The sequence below is a fragment of the Crocodylus porosus genome, unplaced genomic scaffold, assembly GCF_001723895.1.
Source record: "Crocodylus porosus isolate Cpor-Errol unplaced genomic scaffold, CroPor_comp1, whole genome shotgun sequence".
Taxonomy (NCBI): Eukaryota; Metazoa; Chordata; order Crocodylia; family Crocodylidae; genus Crocodylus; species Crocodylus porosus.
The window spans coordinates 118,134,856-118,157,846 of record NW_017728943.1 but is presented as its reverse complement, the minus strand read 5'-3'; the positions used below and the strand labels follow the sequence as shown (position 1 = coordinate 118,157,846).

At 41.2% G+C, this 22,991-nt stretch overlaps 1 protein-coding gene across 1 annotated transcript in view; it reads left to right on the top strand.

The window, feature by feature from the left end:
* MYCT1 (myc target 1) overlaps positions 1-14,025 on the top strand; it is a 24,384-nt gene extending 10,359 nt beyond the window's left edge. Inside the window, exon 2 of the mRNA XM_019550063.1 lies at positions 13,009-14,025. Within this exon, the coding sequence (XP_019405608.1) occupies positions 13,009-13,541 (533 nt within the window). The 3' untranslated portion in view covers positions 13,542-14,025. The remainder of the gene's footprint in view (positions 1-13,008) is intronic.
* Positions 14,026-22,991: the final 8,966 nt, after the last annotated feature.

Below are 22,991 nucleotides of genomic sequence, written 5' to 3'. Positions count from 1 at the left end.
GACCAGAAATAAAACCTAAATTTCACACCAATATACGTATTTTAATAATGCTATTAAAGCAACACCGAAGAAGCAGGAGGAGATAACTCGATTTTCCCCTCCACTTTATCAAACTAAATACAATGGACTTCTAAACCTTTCATCCACTTCTTCAATGAAAAGTTGCATGGTGCCATGAGTCCCGTAGTGATATAATTTTTCCTATTTACTTAACAAAAGATTTAATTAGTAAGAGTAATTGTTTTTCATACTACTAAAAGATAGTTCCAATGTATTTGCATGTTGAGGTTGGGGTTCCTAAGATTATAAACTCCATTTGGACAGTCACCTCTTTGGGATAGGGACCACCTTTAATGTTGGCTGTGTTTAAAGTACCAGCACAATTTGTTAGGCTCTCCTTCTGCTTCTCTAATATGAATAACTATAATAGTAAAAGTAATGAAAACTAACTTTATTTAATGGAGATATGCGTATTCCCACACTCAGTGGTCTTGGTATAACATTTACTAGACGGCTTCTGAAACAAATTGTTTATTTGGATCTAATGACAGTCTCTTGCTTTTTTTGTTAGAAGTGATATGATTAAATGCTAACACATAATGGAAAAAAAAAGTAAGAAACCTACATCCTGATCCTTGGATATAGCTGAGGAGTACACAATGGGGCCCTTGATTTAAAACTGAGGGAAATGGGGAAATGCCAATATTATCAGAGAGTATAGCTGGAATTTTAATTTCTAAGACTATTAGAAATTGCAGTAAGAATATGGATGTAAATGAAAGGAAATTTAGAAAATGGAAAGACAGCATTAAGCTGTTATCATTGATGATTGCTGCATGTTAATGAAAAAGTTAGTGATAACTCTCATTGCTTTATAAGACTTGAGGTATTCTTCAAACATATTGGAAATATTCACGTACCAAAAAAGGAAAAAGACAGGATTTACATTGTGATGTAATTCTAAAGGAAGTAATTACTCATTATCTTAACTACATTTCCAGAATATTAGATGTCTGTGTTCAGCAAATTGAGAATGAGTGATTTTTAAGCAATATGTCAATCAGATTTCTTATGTATTTGGCAGTGTTAATACAGGATGTTTTAGAGGTGGTGGCTTTTGTTGTCTTTCTGTGTTGCTATGGAGTACCTGAAGCAGCTTGGCACCAAATCCTGTATTGTGTTTGTTAATTTTGCAAGGTCATGTACGTTGGTGACCACCCAACAACTGCAGGAAACTGGAACTTCCTCTGAATTCACTCGTAAACATGAGTAGAACCATACGTCAAATTTAAACAAGCTGTCTGAAACCAGGCACATTTCCCTGGGAGGAGCAGTTGTGTTTCAGCTATGTTATTGTGTTTTCTCTTCTGGCTAACTCCCGTTTTGGAAGTATTATTGTATATCAAATGCTAGACTGGTATGATTTATATAAAATTTCAGCCAAAGTAGTCACACACCCTTTTTTGATGGGTCTATTTCTGATCTCACAATACTGGTTTAAAATACACTAATTTCACTATCAGCTGACATGGGTAGGACATAGATAATGGACAGATACAATGCCAAATGGATTGCTAGGTATAATTCACGTAACAGAATGTAGATAAATTAGCAATTAATCCAGGTATGCAGAAAAGCAAGCGAATAAAATAAATGCAATGCTCACAGGAGTTAGTCCTTGCCGAGGGAAAATGGGTACATTCTCCTAGTTTTACTTTGCCCTTTTCTGGCAACCTCGAGGTAAACATAACACTGCTGTGGGGGGATGACAGCAACACCTCATTTAATGGGGAGATGTAAATGACTTTAGGTTTGTGTGCCTTGAGTCCAGAATCCTATAGGGGGATTTTTGGACACCTGGGCATCTGGATTTGGTTGGGGGCAAAAAGTGGGTAGACACACTACTTTTTTGCAATCCTGAGTTTTAGCTTACTCTATTTCTAGGTGTTTAAAGCTGCAGTGAATCCTCATAGGTGCATGTATTTACCTGAGCTGCTACTATGCAAGCTCAGTTGGTGTCACTATGTAATCATTCATTCTCTTCCAGTGTGTCAGTGGCCTTTTTGGGATTTCCAGGACCAAAAAATGTTGTAGACAATGAAATCTGGGCATATTGGCATCCTGAAAAGAATAGACTATATGTGTAAATCATCCTGCAAAAGTAGCCATGTCATATTTGGTCTGAGTTTGTTGTCTTCTATTTACTGCTGTTTCCCCAATGCTTTACAGTTGTCAACAGGGAAAACATTAATTATAAGTAGTAGTGGAGGAGGGAAAGATTTAGAAAAAGTTTCTTTTTATATTGCTTTAATGATATAAAGGGTGTGCATGCTTCTTTGGCAGGTTAACCATTACTGAATTGATTGGGTCAGTGCTATTGTTTGTTCTCCCATCACATAGCTCCCCAAAGAGTCATAGCTTCTAAGTATTTGGGAAAGGGTTCTGAGCCAAGGATTCAATAAGTTTAGGAGGTCAAACTTATTTTTTTGTCCAAACACCCTGCAAGTGTGAGTGTGTCTATGCCGGCACAAGAGGAGGACCTTTGTTCTCTCTTCTCGCAATAGAATAAGTTACATGAAGATGAATTCTAGGTTCAGAGGGTTTTCATATGAAAGTCTGGAAAGACTATAGCAACATTCAGAATCAGATCAGAATGATTCAATATATTATGAATCCAAAACTACTCTTTGGCTTCTCTTGCTCCATAGCTTTTATTTTAAATCAATTTGAAAAATAATACTTTGTATTTGTAAAACGCTTTCTACCAAAATGCCTCAAACCACTCAAAAATGCACTTAACAAAGAGCCCAAACACTAAGGAATTTGACCTGAGCATCTCCTTTAAATATTACTGCCCCTGTTTTATAGAACCTTATGCCCTATACCTGAGAAAATGAAGAAAAAGAAGCTTAGATAACATTTTTAGAAGAGTTAACACTGACCCAGTATTCTACAGCTGCATTTTCCCTACATTGAGAAGAACTTGAAATTCCTACAGATGCCTAATTCAAATTATTTATTATAGAGAAAATGGTAGCCTTTATGTAGTAATGGTTGCAACAAATATTCTAACAGATTCCTAATAACTTTTAAGAAACAAACAAAAATCTTTACATCTTCAAAATACAAAAGCTAACTTTCAGGTAGGAGGCTTTTTTTGAAAATGATAACAAATAAAGTTCCAGCTATGGAGATTGAAAAATGATTAAGTATGGTTTTAGAAGTGGCCAATCATTCTTTTTGTTCCCATGTGCTGAAAACAGAAAAATTATAACTCAAGATCAATTTATTAAATAATATCCCTATAATCACCTGTGTAGATCCATGGAACAGATTGTGTGTGTGTGAGTGTGTGTGTGTGTGTGTGTGTGTGTGTGCGCGCGCATATCTGTATGTATACAAAGAAGGCATTATTGATGAATAATTCCTACATAATTTTCAGTGTCAGCAAAGCAAATGAAAACAATAATATCTACCAGATAAAATTTGGCATCGACTTCCATAGAAAGAAAGGTGGAGCACACTTGTGGTTTGCTCTTGTGGGGCAGGAAGCTAGTTTGTGGTATTTCTGACCCAGACATGTGGGCAAACTAGATTACCTTTGCTTCATTTATATGAGAGAGTCTTTAATCCATGCTATAATAAATATAACATGGAAAAGGGGAGGGGGGGGTAGGATGCTTTTATGCTCTAGATGGAAAGTAACCACAATATGAAAGCAGAATTAAAGTTGCTTTCTTGAATCCTACTGAGCACTTCACATTTTCATAATTATTTAAAAGTTAACAAAGGACTCTGAGCATATTTGAATATTTAATTGGTGTTTCCCATTGTTTTTAATACTTTAAAAACTGTTTTATGCTATATACAGGCACTAATGATAATAATTCTCTGAAGTTACAACAGCATCTTTTATTTGATGGTCTCATAGAAGTTTAAATCTATTAATGATTTAAGCCTCACAACATAGAGTGGAGCACATATTCTTAGTTTCATTAATTAGAGAGGAAAATCCTGAAACAAGGAGGTAAAGTGTTTTGCTCAAGGTCACATGTAAAGGCTGAACAGAATGGAAAACAGAATCTAGATCTCCAAGATTATTTAATCACAGAAAACGGGTTTCTGCCTAGACTAGTGTAAATGTGAATTTACAGTCACAATCTAAAAAAATACACATCACATAGAAGAAGGTTGATTTTAGTCTATTTTACTTACTGGACTAGGTAGAACTAGTGTAGCAGAGAAATTTAAAATCCTTGGATGGAACTCAAAAGTTTTGGTAATACAGTATATGGATTGGGCTAGACTAAGATAGGGCTCCTTTTCCTGTTGCCATTGTGAAGTCAGTAATCACTGAAATCTACTGGCTGATAAAACAGAGGCAATTTTCAAGTAAAAACAAGAGGAGGATACACAGCCTGAAGAATAAGGGGAAAAGGAACAATCTGAGCTAGGAGTGGAAAACATAAGTGAATTCATTAAGGGAATATGTAGGATATTTTTTAACTGACAATGCAGAAGTTGCAGCCATTGGTTGAATTTTTTCTTGGCAATACTTCAAAAGTCATAGATTTCTAAGTTGAGAGGGACTGTTTTTGAGACACTTCTTGCATACTTTTAGGTAGAAACAGGATTTCCTTTAGCAACAGACAACACAAGTTGTAGAACTGTGGTAATATTAAGGATGTTTTAATTTTTTCATTTATTCTACAAGACTTTTAGTAGCCTGAAAATCTAGACTTTTGATCTATCATTGTATATTTTCTTTATTATAAGGCACTGCTGGCTACCTTGTGTGAACCCCTTTAAAATATCCTTCTTTATTTTTGGACTTTATGTTAATCACACTATTAAATAAAATCAGAAGGGATGCAGTATTACGCTAAAACAACCATATCCACAGATTTTTTTACTGATTCATTTAAGTCCTTGCAGCATATGTACTACTCAGTCCAACTGATTTTATAGAATTGATACCAGTGCTTTGCCAGAGGGTTATAAGCTATGTGAGAGAGCAGAATCAAAACCATATATCTACATCTCAGTAGCTGTTAGGAAGGTATGCAAAAGCTCTGCAGTAACAAAGGTTTTATCCTGGCTTCCAAAAAACATTCTTTGAGGAGTCAGTTTTTCTGTGCTTAGTTTGTATATGATTGTGCTAACATTGGGGAATATGATGCATTTACCATAGATTTTTTTCCCTTTGGTCATTACCATTGCTTTGTCTTTATCATCCATTTTAATGCTGAACAGAGGTAAGTGGTGCTAATACTCTAGACCTCTTGGTTCAGAGATGATACCTTTTATTACACCAACTAAGAAATTGCAAAAAAAAAAAGTCTTCTTCTGCAGGCTTTCAGGCTCACATGTTCTTTATCAGGCTCAGGGAAAATTAAAAATGGTAGAAGGTCCTCATAGGTGGACTTGGAGGTATTTAAGATGAGACTGGACAAACACCTGGCTGGGGTCATCTGACCCCAGCACTCTTTCCTGCCCAGGGCAGGAAGTCGGACTCAATGACCTCCTGTGGTCCCTTCCGACTGTAACATCTATGAAATCTATGAAATACACTTCATTTTTGCACAAAGGAAGCTAAAGATGGTAGTCTGTTCCTCTGGGTCCATGAGAGAGAGATAAGTGAACATTATTACTTCTGACCAGGTTTTATGATTTTCAGAGCACATATCCTACTATTCCTTTCAGTGCATTATTACAGAAAAAGGCTGGTTGACACAAAACAAATGTACAGTTCAGATCCTGAGACCCAGCCTGAGTTCAGTGCAAACATTCACAGGATCAAAAAGCTTTTGTAAACAGCCCTTTCTGAAGTTTCTTTGCACTGGTGCCTTGTGGCCCTGTTCAAAAGAATTGCAAAGTTTGAGTGAGACACTAGGTCCTATGGGTATACGCCAAGGGGATCTGAAACAATCGCTGTTTTCAGATAATTAGCAAAGAGAGCACTGGTTACATTGTTTCCATTTATTTGAATTGTTGCTGTGAGATTTTTCTTGTGCTATCATGACTGAGCTGTTTTACTGACTGCCCAGATTTCAGTACAAATTTCCAGCAGAGGGCAGTCTTGTTACTAGCTGGGTGGCTCATTTGTTGAAGTAATTCTCTGTTCTTTTTAACAGAACTGCCTTCCTGATTTCAAGCATGCTGTTACCACCTTAATGGCCCTGGATTGGGATTCTGTAGTTACGCAATAAAATACCCTGTTTCCAGGAGCTTCGAGGAGTCCTTTAGGTGGAAGAGCTGTGGGCGTCTCTCCACTTAGCTCATGACCATCTTTGTCTGCTCCATGACACTCCGCAGCCCGTTTGTTTTCTGAATGTGACAATTATCAGTGCTGCAGACAATCACTTCTGTTCTTTTAACCATAACCACCCTATGACCTTTCTTAACATGTGCCATGACAAATATTGCAGCTTGTTCATTTTGCAAACCCACTGATTCACCCACCCTACTGAATCACGGACTGACTACAAATAATTAATAAGAGGTTGTTTTGACTTGGCAATTAGTGATAAAGATCAGGGAAGATAAGACAATAATTTTCACACTTGTCAGCTGTAGGGATATTGTTTCTACAAACTATACACAACAACAGTGTGTATGGCATGTAAGTTGGCTTGGCTTATCAAGCCAAGCTTCCAGTTTGAGCTCAACTTTCTTGGTATGAAACATCAAACTCAAGCAGATTTTTACTCATTAATTCTGCAATACTAGAAAGACATATTTAGTTTGTTGAACACTTGGTAGCTCCTTGTTTTCCTGAGATTGACTATGTTATGAACTTGGGGTGACAGACAGATATGAACCACACTTGACGTATATATAAAGGACAAAGGGACTTAGATGTTACAATTCTGAGCATTCCCAGATGTAAAAGTAAGTTGCCTGGCTCTGGGAGTGAAATCCCATGTTATGTACACAACTTCCCATTACTTTAAAAGAGATGCCTTCATAGATGACTAGTTAGGTGCTTCGTAATGGGATTCACAGTGCCTAGCAAGCGGAGCGTGGATCAGCCTACCAACAAACAATGCTCAGACTTGGACATCTGTGTGACTGTGATTTTCAGCCTGAAACCCACACATAGACTTAGGTACCTCTGGTATACTTTTAGGTGTGCAAGTTCATGCTTTTCTTTTAAAAGTTAGCTCTTGCACTCACTTAGGAAGTGAAAGACCTGGGTTCAAAGCTCTTCTCAGCATAAAGGCTAGGACAGACATTCAAAAAGCCTGAATTGATTCAATCTTTGCAGGCTAGTCTAACCTAGCTAGGCTGTTTTTGTAGTCTATTTAAGTTTGTGGTTTAGGTATAGATGGAATTCATGTTTGGCTCACTGCTTAGTGTTCTATGCTAAATTTCAATCACCTGCTCACATATGGATTTCCATATTGCAGTTTATTTCACCTAGCATTCATATGTGTATTTTTGGAAAAGACGTGTAATGAGGAGGACTGTTTGACTGGCCTGTCATCCAGATTTCTGAATACTTGTGAAAGTATCTGATCAAACACTTTTCACATCCTTAAAACACTGTGCAATTTGTGGATTGGAGAATGGGGGAAATGACTGCAAAATCATGTGCTTTGGTCAGATTTATCTCCTTAGCATGTGCTGACCCATTGCATGAAGTAAAAAATGTGTGCAGGAACAAGACCAAAAGGGAAGTGAAAGGGTAAGGGACAAAGATAATCCTTCTCCATCATGCAATACACTCTTCCTGATACATTCTCCTTTTCAGGACAAATGAATGAAGCAGCTTGCATGTGACGTGCTCTATAGCTCCTGCAGCTCATGTATCTCCTGCAGCTCACATAAAATAAAGTTTGCTTGCCTGGCATATAGTGCTTAGTTTTGTGTTTACTTGAAATGCAGCTGCTGTCAGATTTTAGGAGAGTGGGGAAAATCACTTTGTTGCTTCAGAGAATAGAAGGCTTGTATTAATATGAAAAACTCTCTGTGGCAGGCTATGTGCTTGCATTCAGAGCAAGGGCTCTCCTGTCTGATTCTTGAGCTAACATTAAGATAAGTTTGCTTAAGTATTCCTTCTTTTAATTGAATAACCATAAGAGATACTGATGTTCAGCATAGGTAGATTAGTATGTCCATCAGGAGTAAATAGGCTTTAATGAGGCCCTTCAGGCAGATTCTATTTTATGGAGCTGTCTAACACTCAAGGATATGTCATGTACCAGGTGCTGTGAAAGAACTCTGCATTTCTAACCCTATCTTGGATGGTTATTAATGTTACTGGGTGCATCCTGGGGCGGATGTGATGCTTATCTTGCTGGGATCCTATGACCCCAGCTGACTTCTTGCCCTTTGGGCAGGGGGCTGGACTCAACGATCTCCCGAGGTCCCTTCCAGCCCTAATGTCTATGAAATCTATGAAAAATCTACTTGAGACATTTACGGTGGAGCTGCCTAATTAGACCTGTAATAAAGTCTCCGCATCTACATGTGGGGCCCCATTAGGCTTCAGTAAACTAACTCCTGGTAGAATAGTACTTGTAAATATAAATACTGTCCTGTGGCAGAGTTCTTTACTGCCCAGAAACTCAAATGTAGATGCTGATGGGGCTGTCTGGGGCACAAGAGCACTTCATGTGTGGGCTGCCTGCCCACACAGTGAAACACCCTTGTGCCCCAACCAGCCCCTCCACAGCATATTCAGCTGGGCTGGAGCAGCCCCAGGCTAGCATGCTGCACCCCTGGCCCCCTTCCTGACTCAGTTCAATGTGCTGTGGTCCCAGGAGAATATGTAAACACAGCACCTGGGAATAATAAACTCCCGCGCGAAGTGCACTGGAATTTATTACTTCAAATTAATTTAACATGTAGTTGGCCCCACTGTATACAAATATGCAGCTAATTGTTTAGCCATTTGGCCACAAATTGACTATCTGACGCTTCCCTCACATTCTCCTCCTCTGGAATCAGTACTTATCCCTCCATCCTTCTAACAGCTATGCAGGTTACCATTCTTGCCACTACACCTTTTTGAAATGCATTGTCCTTTCTCTCCTGCAGTTGGCCATTCAGCTAACTAGTGTCTGCATGTGTGCATTTGTCTGTAGCGGAAGCCATATGCCGACCCACACTTTGTTCTTTGGTAGATCAGTGTTTCTTTCTAGGATCAGCCATTACAATTGCCTAAGCACAGGAAAAGGAATTCTGCTTTGGCCTTTACATGAGCTGAGTTAATGGTTCTCAGAGATTTCTTAGAGATAATTTTGCCCTTAAGCAACAAAGTTTGAAAATGGTTAGCACACTCCACCCACTCCCTTGCTTTGATACAGTTACTAGATAATATGTTGACAGGGGTCCCATGCTTGCTAGTAGAATAGGAGCATATACAGAAAAAAATGAGACCCTCACAGAAGTAAGCACTGCACCTGATGTTTGCAGGACTGGATCTTACTTTAGTAAGCAGCATAATTTAAAAAACCAGTTGTTCCAGAGATAGGGAAGGGGCCTTCAGTCCTCTCACTCTTTTATTCTCAAGATTTGATATACCTGCTCTGGGGTCCTCTATTTACAGCCTCCTGAAATATAAGGTACATAGAAGAGAAGACAGAAGGATTATATTGCTCCCTCACACTCCAAGTGGTACATTAGTGGCTTTATCCCTTGTGCAACAAGGAGCTCAAAGAGGAATTCTCCATGACACAGGGCTTCTCTCGATTGTAGCTGTGCCCTCTCTAGTACAGGCCAAAGCCTGTAACACACAATTGAGCCCTCTGGACAGATAGATCCTTGGCTTCTATTTGTGCTTGGGATATTCCAGAGAAAGATGTCATAGGCCATTCAGTGTCATGGTAGGACAGGACCAAGATATGATAAATGCTGGCAAACCTGACTGGGAGCACAATATGCCAATGCAAATTACCATTTGTGTCTGCTCTTGCTGCCCTGAGAGGCTAGTCCTACCTTAGTATTGCCCAACATTGGAAGGTCAAAATACTATAGAAAGCTACCTTTGCCCCCAAACACCAGATGTGGCCATTTCTGCTCTGTCACACTTGGGTATCTGAACCAAGTGATGTAAAACTTTCTCCAATGTCCCTTAGGCTTGGGTGATTGAATACTCTATTGAAAAAATCAATGGAGACAGATTTAAAATTCAATAGATGTGGTTAGAATGTACTAGCTTTGGGTGAGATTCATTCTGCACTGAGGACCAGCATGAGAACAAGGCACTTCATTTGCCCTGGTTAAAGCCTTAAGAAGGTAAATTTCATGTTTTTAGAGTGAACCCACATTTTCCACTGAAGTAGATGAAACCTTTGCATGAAAAAAGATTGGAGGGATTTGAACTGGTGTGTTCATTTTTCATTACTGAAATAGAAAGAGAATGAGTAAATAAACCAAGAGTAAATATGATGCTCTATGGACACTGAAGTAGTCTGGGTGACCTCAGGAGTGGTATCCCGTGTAGAAATTTGGTTCTCTATTTATTAATTTGAGTATAGAGCAAAAAGGGGCAAAGAAGTTACACAATAGCAGGTAATTGTTTCAGTTGTATCTGCTGCACGGGGAAGCAGCTAAAGAAAGTGCTCAAGTGGTGCATTCAATATTATGTCAATTGCCTTTCATGTTTTTAACAGTGTGAAATGCTTAGTTAAACGTGCAAGTGGTGGAGATATAGGGATAAAAGGGATTCTTGGCTAAATCCTCCCTGTGCATGTCGACAGTCTGGTTGGACTTCACTTATACACAGGGTGGATGAAATCCTTAGCAAACAGTCCTGCCTTCCCCTCCACTGAGCGATAGGGAAGGAGTTCAGATACTACAGTGATGAGTTTCCCCGTAAAACCTCTAAGATGGAAGTTGGATTTATAAAGAGCCACAAAGTGCAATCACATAATCAGTATTCTGATTTAGGTGACCAGAATTCAATGCATGTAGTCTAGATTGTACCTAGCCCTTCCATGGTTGTGCAGGGGAGTGTGAAGGAGTAAAGGCTACCCAGATTTCAGTTTAAAATGGTGCCTGTATAGCCTACACAGCAAGTCCAGGAGCAGTGGTGATAAATTAAGCCTACTGACTTGCATGCACTCTAACTCACAAATTAGGCAATATAGGTAGCACGAGGGCAAACCTGAGTACTCACTGAGATTGAAAGGCTGGGTCCTGAGATGTATGTTTTAGGCTAGGGGCTGGCAACATTTGGCCAAAAACGACATTTGCCAAAAACCCTCCAACTTTTACCCATGCCTCAAACTGGCATGCCAGGGGCCTGATCCCTGTTGCTGGCAGTGGATGCATGTGTGCCTATGGATGGATGGCAGGGAAGGAACCAGGGTTGCACTGCACCGGCCCCTTCCCTGCCATTCACTCTGAGGCATGTGTGCCAGGGCTGGTGCAGCTGTTTGAAGTTTCCTACCTGTCTGCAGCAGGTCTTGCAGCCTCCCGGCTGCCTGCTGTGCACAGCCTGGGCTCCATGGCTGGCAGCAGTTGCACAGAGCCTGGGCTGGCTGTGGTGTGCTAAGCAAAACGGCCTTTCATACCGGGCTCTGGCATGTGGGCTGGGGGTTGTTGACTCTTGTTCTAGGGCATTGTTAACTGTTAAGGCTTGATCTTAAGGCATCTAATGCCAGATTTGCAGGCTTGGGTAACTGCAGAGCAGGAGCAAGTAGGTACAGCTTTTTTCTTAGTGGCACTCTTAGGCTCATTCTGAGGCCATACAGGCAAATCCTGTTGCCTAAGGAAGCGTATAGAGTGCATTGGGCAGGCAGAACCTGAGGAGTGCCCTTCATACGTACTGATTAGCAGAGCTATTTGGAAGGATGGCAGGAAGATGAGTGTGCTAAACTCTTGTAAGGTGATATCACAAATTGCCCCTCCCAGTGCATACAAGGAGTCTTGTCAGGCATAGTGCCCCAGTGAAATTATTCTGAAAAGGGCATGATTAATAGGAGCTCATTTGGAAGTTGCCTTTAACTATTGATATCAACTGTATGTCTACAATCAAAATTGCAGAACAGGCAAGTAGTATTCAAGGGGAAAAACTCTAAGAAGTGCATAGCTAGGATTCAGGTTACATAAGAATCCAACATTCTAGTCACTTATTTAGAATCTATCCAATTTATCTTTGTTCAAGAAAGCTTTGAAACTGCATTGAGTATTTAATGCAAGTAGCCTCACATATGAGATTTATGGTATTGTTTGTCCAAAACAGCATCTGGAAATGTCCAAGGCATATGAAGAGAATGTAAATCTGTACTTATCATCTAATATTCTAGAATGTCAATAAGGGATTTGATTGCATTTAGCTTTACAAATAGTTGAAAGATTTGTTGAAGTGGCTTGCTCTCTCATAACATTGAGTGGGAAGTGTGTGTGTGTGTGTGTGTGTGTGTGTGTGTGTGTGCGTCAAGGAGAGGGGGAATGAAAAAAAAATCAATCCTCATTCTCCACCACAGCCTTTCATGTGGAGAAGAGAATTATCCTACTTGGGGTCCTTTTTTCTTGTCAGTTCCACTAAATGCATTTTATTAGAGTAAAGACAGGTGTTACAGAGTTAGAAATTTACTCCTTTTCTAATGAAAACTTGACTTTCAAACTGGGGAAGGGAAGGTATTGAAGGCTTTGTCATTCCCAATGGCCCTCTGTGACAAAAAATTGTCTTAGTGATTTTACAGCACAGTTTTTAATGTTTGACCTAACTCTGATTGTAATAAATATTGATAACATCCCACCAGATGATGAGTACTTTCAGCTCCCATTATTTCACCCACACCAGTACTAGACACAAGTTATTCACATTTGAGTGATACCAGTGAAAATCAGCATAAGTAAGATCAGCGTAAGTCCTGTTTCTGCTATAGTATAATTATGTATTTCACATGCTTTGTAATGAATGAAACAGTTAACTCATTATTGTTCAGGAGGGACTTGCAGTATGTTGCACAAATGTAATAGCAAATTAATATTATGGAGGGCATAGTCTGTAAGATAATTAAAATAACTTTGTTATTTATTTTCTATGTTTAGACAAGATAATAATATCCTTCTCAGTTTCCATGGCAATTGGACTCGTGATTGGAGGGATAATCTGGGCTTTGTTTACTTGCTTGTCCCGTCGCAGAGCCAGTGCCCACATTTCACAGTGGAGCCCCTCAACCTCTACCCGCCGTTCCAGACCTCCTTCTCATGGTCCAGCTGCCAACAGGCCTGGATTCTACCGCAACAGCAGCTGTGAACGTCGCAGCAACCTCAGCCTGGCCAGTCTCACCTTCCAACGGCAAGCCTCTCAGGAGCAAGCCAACTCCTTCCCAAGAAAATCAAGTTTTCGAGCCTCCACTTTCCATCCCTTTTTGCAATGTCCTCCACTTCCTGTGGAAACTAACAGTCAGCTGATTACTCTGACTCCCACTAGCACCACCACTACAGTTGCGGGAAGCACCACCAACAGCTTAAGTCGACCTGAATTCCACTGGTCTAGCAACAGTCTCCGCACCTGCCATTCAACACAAACCCCTCCTCCTGCCTATGAGACCATCATAAAAGCTTTTCCAGACTCTTGAATTGGACTTTTGTTTTAGATATGGGTATGCATACATATCTTAGAAAGAACCTCCACAACCCAAGACAGATTTTCTGTGCACTCAAATGATCTCTGTGAACCCTTCCTGTTGTTGTAGTGTGCTGCAAAAGGGACATACATTGCTGAGATGCAGGTGACACTGATTCATTAAACAAGATGCAGTATTCTGTTGCCTCAATAAACCTTTTTCTCTAAGTTACTGCTCTGCAGTGTAGATGTGTATTTGTATTATCCTTTGAATTAGTAATGGCTGTAGGGCTTCTAATGTAGAGGGAAAATCTTCTATAGTTTAAGAAACTGGTGACTAATTGAAGAAACGAGCCAGGTTAAAAGTACTTTGTTGCTACCCATTCATTAATTTCCTTCCAAGTTCACTCTTTGTGTTTGGGTTGTTTTGGGAGTGCTGTTTTTAAACATTTTGTTTATGAGTTTTAGATTCTTAGGCCAGGTACAGAGTGATCAGAGTGATCCACCAGTATAAGTGATCAGAAACCAATCTATACCCATAACTGAACAGAAGTTTGGCACACATGGACTGATTTAAACATAGTGGAACCTGTCTGAGATTTGCTTCCCTCCCCCCAGCCCCACCACCAAAGGCTGAATGTGTATTCTGCTTGCTACCAATCTAAACTACGCCACTTATAGAAAACCATGTAATTTAGATTGATTCTGCCTTGGGCCTTTTGAATGTCTGTATAGAGCCTCAGTAGTTACTTTGTTTTATCCCTTACACAAAGCGCTTTATCCCTTACATCCCTTTTACCCTCCAACAAGGGTAAAATTCTGGCTCTGTTAATGTCAACGGTAAACATTCCCAGGAACCTCTGAGCAGAAACATGGTTTAAAGTCATTTGAGAGTTCCAGTTTTTTAATGGGTAATGCAGGTACCATTTTAATATTCATATTGGGCTCCAAGTTACACCAAACAATTCTTGCTTACACAGAATTCTCCAAAAGAGGAATCATAAACATTTTCCAACAGGGAGTTGGAATGAACCAGCTTGGCCCTGACGTGGATGAACATGAGGATCCACTGGTTTTCCATGCCAGCTAGTTGTATTGCAGCACAAAAAGAGCTCCCTACCAGTGAAGGGAGTGCATCATGGTACCCAGCCATGATGCACTGTGGGCAGAGTGCTCTGCCTCCAAAAACTGCTGAAAACATGACTCCATGTGCCAAATCCAAAGGTTCCACAGGCTGGATGTGTCCTATGGGGCATAGGTTGCAATCCTTCATATGAATTGTGGCCAAAAAAGGTAAAGCATTAAAAAAACTGTGAAAAAGAAATATCTCTAACCAAGTAAAAAATCAATGACAAATTAATTAATGAAAAATAAACACTATATAGACACTTTATTCTGTAATCAGCAGAATGGGTAGTTACATTTTATTACCGTATAAGGCAACAAAGAGCAGAACCCTTGACATTTCTCTCTCAGACTTGGTCAGCAAGATAAACAGCATGAATGGCAACTATTTTTAATTAAGCTTCCTGATTTGCTATGGGAATACTCATTTCCGTTCTTTAAATTGTATTTCTCATGCTGCACAAATGTTTCATCCTTCCTGGAATGCTACTCAGTGAAACACTGTATTTTGCTGAAGGGAAATGGCTTAGACAACAAGGGTAAAATTCTGGCTCTGTTAATGTCAACGGTAAAACTCTCAAGACTCAGATTTCAACATTTCTGTATTTACTTATACAACTGCTTTAGTATGTAAAGATATGAATGGGGTATTTAGAATAGATTAATGCAGACTTTGACTTTCAGGAAGGTAGAGCAATTACAACAGGTTTCCCATGGGCATAGAAGTGGCAGATTCCACTGACATGGGAGAATTCCAGGTTTTGGAGCAATGGAGAAAGCACAAACTCATTCAACTTGATCTAGGTCCTAATAACTGCAATGAGGGCTGGATAATCCCATAGTGAACAGTTTTATGTTTGAATGCCGGGAAGGGAGTTTCAACATAAAGGGTGCCAACAGCAAGAACAACACTGCTCATTCCTGGAATATTAATAACTTTAGCTCCTGTGGAGAATTGGGAAAAGAGTTATTAGTTACAATGGGTTTGAGTTATTAGTTACAGTTCCTTAATGAGAACCAGCAACTGCAGCTGTAGTCAATGGGAACAACAGGCACTCAGCAATTCTCAGGAGCAGGCAAGATGCTTATCATTCAAGATTCCTACGCTTTCTGTGGGTGTTGAGAGCACATCACTTTGCGATGCTTAACATCTCTCATGAGTGGGCCCTGAGTCACCAGTACTGATCTTTGCACTTTAGTTTCCAAGCCTACTGTTTTCTCTTTGCAAATATCACTACTAGTTCTAAACAACCTGCCCAACTTTTTTAAAGGAAAAATATTTTGCATTCAGCATACTGTCTGCCTTTTTTAATGTGTACCTTTTTTCCTTTATAAAATTAAATCTGATTGCTAGAAATACATATCATTCATAAAGTTTGTATCCAGCATTTTGCTTCAGAAAGCATGGATTCTAATAAACTAAGGGCCACTAATGGTTCTGACTTCAGTCAGAAGAAGGCTTCTGCTATTGTATTAGACATTTCATTTTTTAAAATGTTTCTGGTAGGCTTCACTGCACCCCAAATACATCTGCACAGTGTCTGAAGTCCCTTTGAAAGGTAATACCACCTGTTGTAATGTCTATGATACAATAAAGTCTATTTCTGTTCTGCTGGTAATTGATTTCAGCAAAGTATTCATATGAGAAGTGAGAGGAGGATATGGTCCACAGTATGTAACCAAGTTATTTCAAAGTGATTGCTCCTTTCCATTGAAATAATTAAAAAAAAAAAATTTACTTGTCACAGACAAATACAAGATTTGCAATATAACCATATATTATTTCTTGTATTAAATTATAGTTAGAAAGTAATATAGGAGGAAAGGCTATAATGTTCTGTATTTTTTCCTTTAGAAATCCACACTGGCCACAAAAACTGTTTTATATCCCCTGGATCACAGAAACTAGGACATGAATTCTTTGGTGCATAACCAATATGGTTGTCAACTGCTTGACTAACAGCATGAGCAATAACTGAGATTAATATTTTGTAAGCATTGTGGAAAATTTGGAATGTGAAATAAAGGTAGAAACTGTAATCTGTATCTTATGTTTTTTCTTGATTTTACTTTGAACAAACTGACTCTCACAGTGTGTACTTTAAATAAACTATCTTTTGTAGAAAGCAGATGTACAGCGCCAGAAAAGTTATATAAAGTACAGGATTTATTATACAGTAAGACAACCCAATGTTTGGAAACCAAGATAAAAAAACAGCAAGGGCATGTTTATATTATATCTGCAGTTTTCATGTGTGAAGCATGAACCTCTTATCCAGTCCTGCTCTGTGCCATACCTGGAACTGAAGCAGTGAGCTGTTGTGGCAGATAGCCCTGCTGCTGTTCTCAAGGTCTCTCTCTAGAGCAGTGGTTCTCAACCATTTCTAGATTCAAGGCACTCCTCATTAGAGGACCTCCTCATCAAAGGACTCAGAAAATGCTAGGTTTCACTTTTCTTGAAACCTGCAGAAAAGTTTTTTGACTGCAGAAAAGCAGTTCTCTTGGTGCAAAGTACTCAGAAAGATCACAACAGATCAGAAAGTTTTTGACACTGTGGCTTCCTATTTGGAATCTCTGGGCGCATCCAGATGAGCGTGGATGTTTGGTTCCCCAGAGACAAATAGCAGCAGCACACCTTGCCTTACCTAGGAGCCTCCAGGGGTTGCAGCAGCAGTGATTCTGCTGTGCAGGGCCTGACCAGCAGCTGGAGTATGACTCTGGGTGGCTTGGCTCTGCTTTTGAGCAGCACATACTGCCTGTGCATGTACTGTGCTGCTTTTTTTTTTTTTTGGCTAGTTTTTTTTGACCCCTGAACCCAGGGGTCAGAAAAATCTGTGGGGGGAAAAAAAGCATTGCAGTGCATGTACAGGTGGCATGCCTTTGCAGCAGTGCAGAGAACATCTAAATGTGTGGTATGTAGCGCTGCAGACACGTTTGCGGCATCACATACCGCATGGCCATGCTCCGGCCTTTGGGTTTATCTTGTGAGTCATATGAATCACATGTAGGTGTTTGCACACTTAACAGTTGCTCACACCATGAAACACCCTTAAAAGAATCTCATAGGACCCCAGTGTCATATGGCACCCTACTGAGAATCACAGCTTAGTGTGTTTGATAACGGTGGTTGGAGGGGTATTATGAGAGTGGCTTTACTGCCTCTTTTCCAGGCATGGCACATACAAAGCAAAGGAAGATGGTTTTAAACAAAATGTTGCTTTCCCTTAACATGCAGAATTATTAGGTAAGCTGGCTGGGGATTTTTAGCAGATTGCTTTTTCCTCACTGGAAAAATCTAATTTGCCAAACCAAAAATTTTGTGGAGACATACCGGTCAGGGCACTCCTGGGGTGTGAGGGATCTATATTATAGTTTGTTATGTGTTGGGTGGAGCAAAGTGATTCCTCTAACCACCCCAAAGCTTTGTTCTCTCAGAACAGGAGCGAGAAGGGCTCTCATTCATTTTTTCCTTTAAAAGTATGGAAAGGTTGTTTATCCTTTAGCAGCACAAAAACTTCTGTTTTATGGAAAACATAATTCTTTTTTTTCAGCCAGCCCTATTTATTAAAATGCTTTCCCTTTCTGTCATGCTGTTGGAAGGTGCTCCCCTTCCCTCTCCCTAAAGGTTTTTCTTTTTCTGCAGCAGCATTATGAACAGAAATATATCAGGTGCACACAATGAATTAAGTTCTTCTTAAGAAGTTTAGATGTGGGATGATCCTTACTAATATAATTTTAGAGCTAGGGAAAGTAAAGCACAGAGAGATTAAAGGACTTGCAGAGTCACATAGGAAGTTACTGGCAGAGTCATGACTGGAACCCAGATCTTCTCACACCCAGACTTGCACAATAATTACTACATTTTTTTCATATGATAAAACACATTTTTTGTATTATCCACATTTTAGATCATGTGCAGAAGCTGCTAACCATGCTTTGGTTCCATACAGAAAGCAGATTAATGACATCTCAAGATATTTAATATTCCTTGACCTTTCATTACTGAAGAATTTCTGATCACTTATTCAGACAGCTACAGATGATAATACTACATTTCTGAACATACTGTCTTTGCCAAATTAAATTTTTAAAGTTCACTTGCAATTTACCATGAAGTTTTTGAGTCATCTTGACATGTATTGTTAAGTGTAAACTGAAAACTACATTTACTGGAAAGGTCCGCTCAGAAATGAAATGACACATGCCAGATCCCTGACCTATAGGCACTTTATAAAATTAGAAGATGTCAATGATGCAATGCAGCTTCTGAAGGGAAAAAAGAAAGGAAAAAAAAACACTAATAGGAAATGTACCTCTAACATACCCAAAGCAGATTAGAAAATAGTGCTGACATACTTTATAGAGAGGAAGATAAAAAGAGTATAAATCAGGTATGACTTATAAATTTAGGTACCCAAATTTGGGCATCTAAATCTGTATTTGGCTTAAAATTACTAAAATTAACCTGATTTCCAAGGTGTCTGAGCATCGGTATTTTTCTACAGCAGAAAACAATGTACCTTATAAAACCCTTCACCACAAACAAACAAACAAACAAAGAAAACAAACCCCAGTTGCTACTTTGTTTCATTTCATAGACATCATAGACATCAGGGCTGGAAGGGACCTCAGGAGATCATCGAGTCCAGCCCTTATTCATGTGGATGTAATAATTACAACTTTAATTTATGCAGCACTTTTCACTCAGCAATGTCATAGTCCTTTACAAGCTGTGCACATTGCTGAAGGAAGAGGAAGAACCTACCAGTAGCTTCTCTGGAGCCACCTAGAATAACAGAATGGAGTCTTCTTCAGCCCAAGCACACTCTGTGTCTGCATCTATTCTCTCACTTTACTACTACAATAGTACTCGAGGCTACACTCATGGACTGGGACACCATAGTTCTGCACACTGAAAGCGCCTATAGTGAAAAGTCCCCAAAACCTACAGACCAGGTCAACAGCTTGATTGAAAAATCACACTGCTCTATAGGTGACTAACTAGTTTAACTAAAACATAAAATCAATAATTAGTGGCAAATTGCTTACAAGAGAACAACAATTTCCCGAGTGCACAGATTCTTGGGACTTGCAAATAAATTTTCATTTCCCTTTACACTTCTGACAATATTGCTACATCATGGTAGGAGGCACTTGGCAAGCATGGATCCTTGAGGTACCACTGTAAGTCTGTTTTACATTTGCATGCTTCCTGTGCAGACATTATGAAATGGTGGCAGGCCCTTATTTTTGTCTATTCAGCAGCCAGGTCAGGGTGATTTATAGAATCATAGAATCATATAAAATTAGGACCTCAGGAGGTTGTCTAGTCCAAGCACCTGCTCAAAGCAGGACCATCCACAACTAGATCATCTCAGCCAAGTGTTTGTCTACCTGGGTGTTAAGAACCTCCAAAGATGGAGATTCCACAACCTTGCTGGGTAACCTGCTCCAGTGTTTTATTACCCTCATAGTGAGAAAGCTTTTCCTAATATCCAACCTAAACTTCCCTTGCTGCAACTTGAGACCATTGCTGAGAACAGTGTAGTTCCATCCTCTTTGGTACCACTCTTCAGGTAGTTGAAGGCTACTATTAAATCCTCTCTGAATCTTCTGTTCTCCAAAATAAATAAACCCAGTTCCCTCTGCCTCTACATGTAAGTCATGTGCCTCAGCCCCCAAGCCATTTTCATTGCCTTCTTCTGGACTCTCTACAATTTGTGCACATCCATTCTGTAGTGGGGGTCCCAAAACTGAACACAGTACTCCAGATGTGGCCTCACCAGTGCTGAATAGAGGGGAATAATCACTTCCCTCTATCTGCTGACAGCACACCTACCAATGCAGCCCAGTATGCCATTAGTATTCTTGGCAACAAGGGTATACTGCTGGCTCATATTCAGCTTATTGTCCACTGTAACTCCCAGGTCCTTTTCTGCAGGGCTGCTGCTTAGCCAGTCAACCCCCAGCCTGTACCGATGTGTGGGACTGTTCTGTTCTAAGTGCAGGACTTTGCAAGAGGCACGTGCAGGAATGAAAAAATGTTCCCCATGCTGTAAACTTGTCCGTGGTTTTCTCCAGCCACCTGCTCCTTCCTCTGCTTGTCTCCAGTCTCTGGAGAGCAAGGGACAGCAGGAGAATGCCTCCAGGGCTGTCTTCAGCCCCCTGTTCTTTCCCCTGCTTGTCTCTAGCCTTGAGAGAGCAGAGAAAGGAACAGGGGGCTGGAGACAGTAGGGGAATGTCTCCAGGGGCTGTCTCCAGCCTCCTTCTCCTTCCTGAGGCTGGAGACAAGCAGGGGAAGGACCAGTGAGTTGGAGATGATCAGGAGGCTGGAGACAAGCCCCTGGAGATAAGCTGGAGACTTCTCCTGCTCTCTTCAGCCTCCTGCTCATTCTCTGCTACTGTGTGTGGGTGGGAGGCTGGAAGAGCAAGCAGGGAGCTGGGGGAATGGACAGAGTGTGGGAGGAATGAATGGGGGCAGGGGAATGAGTGGGGAGCAGGGGAATAAATGGGGACCAGGGAGAATGAACAGGGGAACAAACAGGGGGCAGGAGGAATGAATAGTGGATGGGGGAATGAATGGGGAGCAGGGGAATAAATGGGAAGCTGGGGGAACCAATGTGTGAGTCTCCTGTTCATTCTGCTATTCTCTCCAGACTCCTGCTTGTACTCCTGCTCATCTCCAGCCTCCAGGTGCTGAAGAAGAGCAGGGGAATGAGCAGGGGGCTGGAGACCAGTGGGGGAGGAGGGGGAGCTGTCGCCCCTGGGGGGGCCTGGGACTCTGCAGGCAGGGTAGTCCGTGTGCTGTGGTGGGAGGGTCTCTGCCCTGTGGGGGGAAGGAGACCATTGGTAATGCGTAAGGGGTGCATGTGCACTCCCTGAGCATGGCAGTGCACCCCCTCAAAAAAGGTGCCACTGACACTGTTGGTGGTGCCTATAGGTGATTACTGCTTTCCACCCCGCCACCACCAGTGGTGTCTACGGGCAGTCAGCAATCACTGCTGGCCACCACTGTCACTGCTGGTGGTGTCTGTGGGTGTTCGCAGCTCACCACCCTTCCCCACTCTGCCGACAGTGCTGGCATCATATGCGGAAGCTCCCCACTTACTACTGCCAACACACTTCCACCACTGCCAGCGCCACCATGCCCTTCCATCCAACAGGGGCATGCGGCATTCATACAGGGGACCCACCCCTCGTAAGCAGCCCCCACACCCACAGTTCCCTCACACCTACACACACAGTGATTCACATCCCCCCATATCCCTCCACACCCACCCACACCTACCCCCTTCCTACTCCCTCCTGCAAACCCCACATCCCCCCATCACACATCCACCATGTGATAAGGAAAGCCAAAGCAAATATTAAAACATATAGATTTTTAGGATTTATTTTATTATGATGTTAGAGACACTGATAGGCTTCCAAATTTCTTTAACATTGTAAATATAACAATAAAACATTGACCATCTGATCAATCCCTTTCTCTCTCTCTTTTATTCTAATTGTGCAAGAAAGTGGATTTTGGAGTATTTTAAAAAGTGAATTTGGGATGCTGCTTCAGCAGTCTAGCTGATACGAGGGGCTCGTGTCCCCAAATACTAAATGCCTGGGCCCAAGAAGCTCCTGAGGTCAAGTAAACATGAGGTGCTGGCCAGGGCATGTTTTTGTACTGCTGGGGCCAGGACAGGGCAACTTTTTATACTGCTGGGGACAGCACGTTGCTGGCTCTGGGCTCTAGCTCCCCCTGGCTGCAGATCCAGGAGGAGCCAGGCAGGGTTATTAACCCCAAGTGGCACAATTTGCTCCACAATAAAGTGCATGTCTGAGCACGTGCGCTGAGGCAAAAAGCCCCGGCTTAAATTTGCACTGTTTCTATTTGAGCTGTTGCAAGCGCACGTAGTCAGTCAGCCAGGACGGACCATTCCAGGAGGTTCCTGGCTGAGATACAGGACTTCCACTTAATCCAGAAGGTGCATGGTCCCACCAGAGGAAACACCCTGTTGGACCTGGTCCTGGCCACAGGCGATGACCTGGTAAGGGGCCTTCTTGACCACCTGGGTGATACCGATCATCACTTGCTGGAATTCACCATCCAGCACAGGGTGTCAAGGGCCTGCAGCAAGATGGTAGCCCTAGACTTTAGGAGGGCCAACTTCAGCAAGTTGAGGAGACTAGTGGGAGAGGCACTGGGGTCCTTGAGGGCAGGGGAACTCAGTGTCCAGGACAAGTGGTTGTTCCTTAAGGAAACGATACGCAGGGCTCAAGAGGAGTCCATCCCAACAAGAAGCAAGGGGAGCAAGAGTGCCTGGAAGCTCCCCTGGCTCACCAAGGG